Source organism: Mustela erminea, chromosome 9, assembly GCF_009829155.1.
Source record: "Mustela erminea isolate mMusErm1 chromosome 9, mMusErm1.Pri, whole genome shotgun sequence".
In the NCBI taxonomy this organism is placed as follows: domain Eukaryota; kingdom Metazoa; phylum Chordata; class Mammalia; order Carnivora; family Mustelidae; genus Mustela; species Mustela erminea.
In genome coordinates, this window is record NC_045622.1 from 61,953,715 (window position 1) to 61,957,152 (window position 3,438).

At 36.4% G+C, this 3,438-nt stretch overlaps 1 protein-coding gene across 1 annotated transcript; it reads right to left on the reverse strand.

The window, feature by feature from the left end:
- Window positions 1-1,661: 1,661 nt before the first annotated feature.
- LOC116598119 (olfactory receptor 6) lies at window positions 1,662-2,618 on the reverse strand. The gene has a single exon (XM_032356406.1). It carries the CDS (start codon window positions 2,616-2,618, stop codon window positions 1,662-1,664), a length of 957 nt encoding a protein of 318 aa, XP_032212297.1.
- Between the last annotated feature and the right edge of the window lie 820 nt (window positions 2,619-3,438).

Sequence of the window (3,438 nt, forward strand, 5' to 3'; positions counted from 1 at the left end):
GAAATGAATTTTAAGAATAAAAAATAAACATGTGAGATTTCGAAATAACATTGTCTATTAGGAATTAACAAAAGATTTTTGAGCAGAAATATATATAACATGACACTGCTCCCTTTTAATAAAAGATTAGAAAATTCTAACATGAGTGTAAGAAATTCTGTGATAAAAATAGAGCATCTTATATTATCTTTAGTGCCTATGTGAGGGCCATGACCCACAACGTTTCTTTATGACCAAAGAAAAGTAGTAATATCATTATGAATATACAGTTGTTAGGCTAAATTAATGAAGGCCAGGAGAATGTAACAGGTTTAGATAAATTGGAAACGACCATAGTCTATAAAATATAATGATCTATACAAAATAAATTAAAACAATCTCATGTGACCATATACAAAAACTTAATACAAAATGGGAAGACCATGTAGTTACAATGTAAATACAGTCAAAACAAAGCAAATATCGTATTTAAATCAATAACGCAATTAAAGGTTAGGAAATATGGTTTCCAAAGCTTTGGCGGAAAATAGTATGCCTGCAATCCTTAAACTCTTGGCAGACTGTATTTCATTAATTCATTCATCCAGTATTGTTGCTGAGCCAGACAGAATCCATCTCTCTTCTATCATTTTATAATGGCTGAATGACCGCATATACTAGGATATTGCATCCACTTTTCCAAAATCAAAATGAAAACAAATGATAGGAGGGAAAATCCTGCACATCCAGACCAAGTAACATCTAAGGAAAAGCATTTTTGTGACCTCTTGTCAATGTCAATGCTTCTTTTACCTAAAAAGGAATGGACTTTAATGAATTGCTATTACTTTTTCTGAAGTTCTATCTGATGACTCTCTTACATCTAAAAAAATTGTATATGTAGAGATTCCAACAGAGGAAGAAAATTAAAGCATGAAATTATATATTATATATATATAATTTGTTGAAACTCTACATTATGTATACATTTTATATTATAAAATTATTTTATGTATAAATATTATATATCATGATATATATATAACTATATATACACACTATATATATATAATCACACATAGATATATATTAATCTTGTTTTCTCTCTGCTATGGTAAGTTTTGCATGCTGTCTACTTTATAGTGTTTCTATTACATCTTAAAAGGAGTTGTATTTTATATTTCCTTAAATTTGAAAAAGTAATTACAATGAGATATCATCAATTGTTTATAAAAGGAATCAGGCCCCTAACCCTCTAGGAAGCAAGAAACAGGTCCTAGCCATGAAACTGATGATTACAGAACCTCTTTTTGTATATTCCTCCTAAGACAAAGGGCTTTTAAAATAAAGCAAAATCAAAATGGAGAAATCTCACCAATAGAATTCTCAAAACTAGTTGGATAGTAACTGATTACTTCTTAGCATCTTCATAAAAATAAAATTATTTTATAACTTCACTACCAATGCATGTCTCATTAAATTCTGGTTATTTCACACACTGCATTATAAAAGGAAGCATTTAATTAAAGCCTGAAAGAAAAGGAGATTTTTTTTTTTTATATCTGGCTCCTTCTCCTATAATTGTGCACTAAGTCAGTATGTTTATAATTACAGACTTTCACCCAGTGTAGGTGGGTTCTGCGATTAAGTCAAATGAAAAGAGAAGGAATGTCTGAGTCTCTTTAGCAAAGAGAATCTTTCAAGAAAAGGGCTTGGCCACTGGACATGGTTTTTCTGATGGCATCTTTGACCTCCTTGTTCCTCAGGCAGTAGATAATAGGGTTGAGCATGGGAGTAAAGACTGCATATATGGCTGAGATCAGTTTGTTAGAATTGAATGAAGCAATGGCCCGAGGTCGGACATACATGAAGATCACAGCTGTATAGAAGATGACCACCACTGTAAGGTGAGAGGCACAGGTGGAGAAGGCCTTCCGCTGTCCAGTGGCTGAGGGAATTTGCAGAACAGTAGAGACAATGAAGCCATAAGAAAGGACAGTGGCTGAAAGGGGAAACACAAGAATGAGAATGGCTAGCACAAAGTCTACCATCTCAGCCATAGAAAAGTCCATGCAGGCCAGTTTGAGGATAGGGGAAACATCACAGAAAAAATGGTTCAAGATATTATTGCCACAGAAAGTGACTTGGGAGATGAAGTATACCTTTGCCATGGAGATGGTGAAGCCACTCACCCAGGAACTGAGAGTCAGCTGCACACAAAATCCTGTGGTCATCATGGCTGGATAACGAAGAGGACAACATATAGCCACGTAACGGTCATAGGCCATGGCAGCCAAGAGCACACATTCAGTACAGGCAAGTGAGATGAAAAAATAGAGTTGGATCATGCATCCCAGGAAGGAGATGGTATTGGGATGAAGTAGGAATCCAGCCAACATCTTGGGGACTGTGACAGATACATACCAAGTCTCCAGAAAGGACATGGTACCCAGAAAATAGTACATGGGCTTGTGCAGGGACCCAGTGATCCATACAGTGAGAATGATGACCAAATTCTCCAATAGCACAAACAGATAGGTGATGAGGAAGAGGAAGAAAAGCAGAACCTGTAGCCATGGGGAAGAAGGGAAACCCACCAGGATGAATTCACTAATATGGGTGATATTTTCCTTTGACATGGCTAGGACACCAATAGACAAAGGATTTAATGAAAATAGCATGAGTGAGATCCACATTAGCAACAAGGTGCCCTCAGGCTACAGGTACTTTATCATTAAATTTAACACTGGTCCACAGTCTGGTCCTGGGGTGTGATCTGAGAGGCACGAGAGACCACAAGATCCTCTTCAGAAAATCAGACATTAGAACAGGACCTGAAAATAAATCCACCAAAGACACAAAGTTAAGAATCTCAAAGCAGAATCATGAGGTCAGATTCAGGATTTAGGCCTTCAGATCTGGGTCAGAAGGAAGTTTTCAGGTAGTACTAGGAGTAAATACTTTCCTTATCAGCATATTTTCAGATTTTATAAGCAGCTATAAGGCATGAAACCATCATGATTGGAATAAGTGCAAAGGATGGTTTAGGGCAAGGCAAGAAAGCAGGGTAGTTCAAATTCTGGATAAAATGAAAGCAGAAGACGAACTGGAAAACACTCTCCTAAGAGTGTTTGTGAGTGTTTGTGAGTGACTTTGGCCTATGCCTCAGCTGTTTAGTATGTCTATTGAAAATGCTGGCAAAGCTAGTTAACAATTACTGGCCTATTTTTAGGGCCATGGCTTAAAAAATTGAATGAAGAAATGCCTGCTCTATTTTTTTTTTAAATTTTATTTATTTTTTAAAAATTTCTTTTCAGTGTTCCTGAATCCATTGTTTTTCCACCACACCCAGTTCTCCATGCAATATGGGCCCTCCATAATACCCACCACTAGGCTCACCCAATGTCCCACCTCCTTCCCCTCCAAAACCCTCAGTTTGCTTTTCAGAAATGCCTGCTC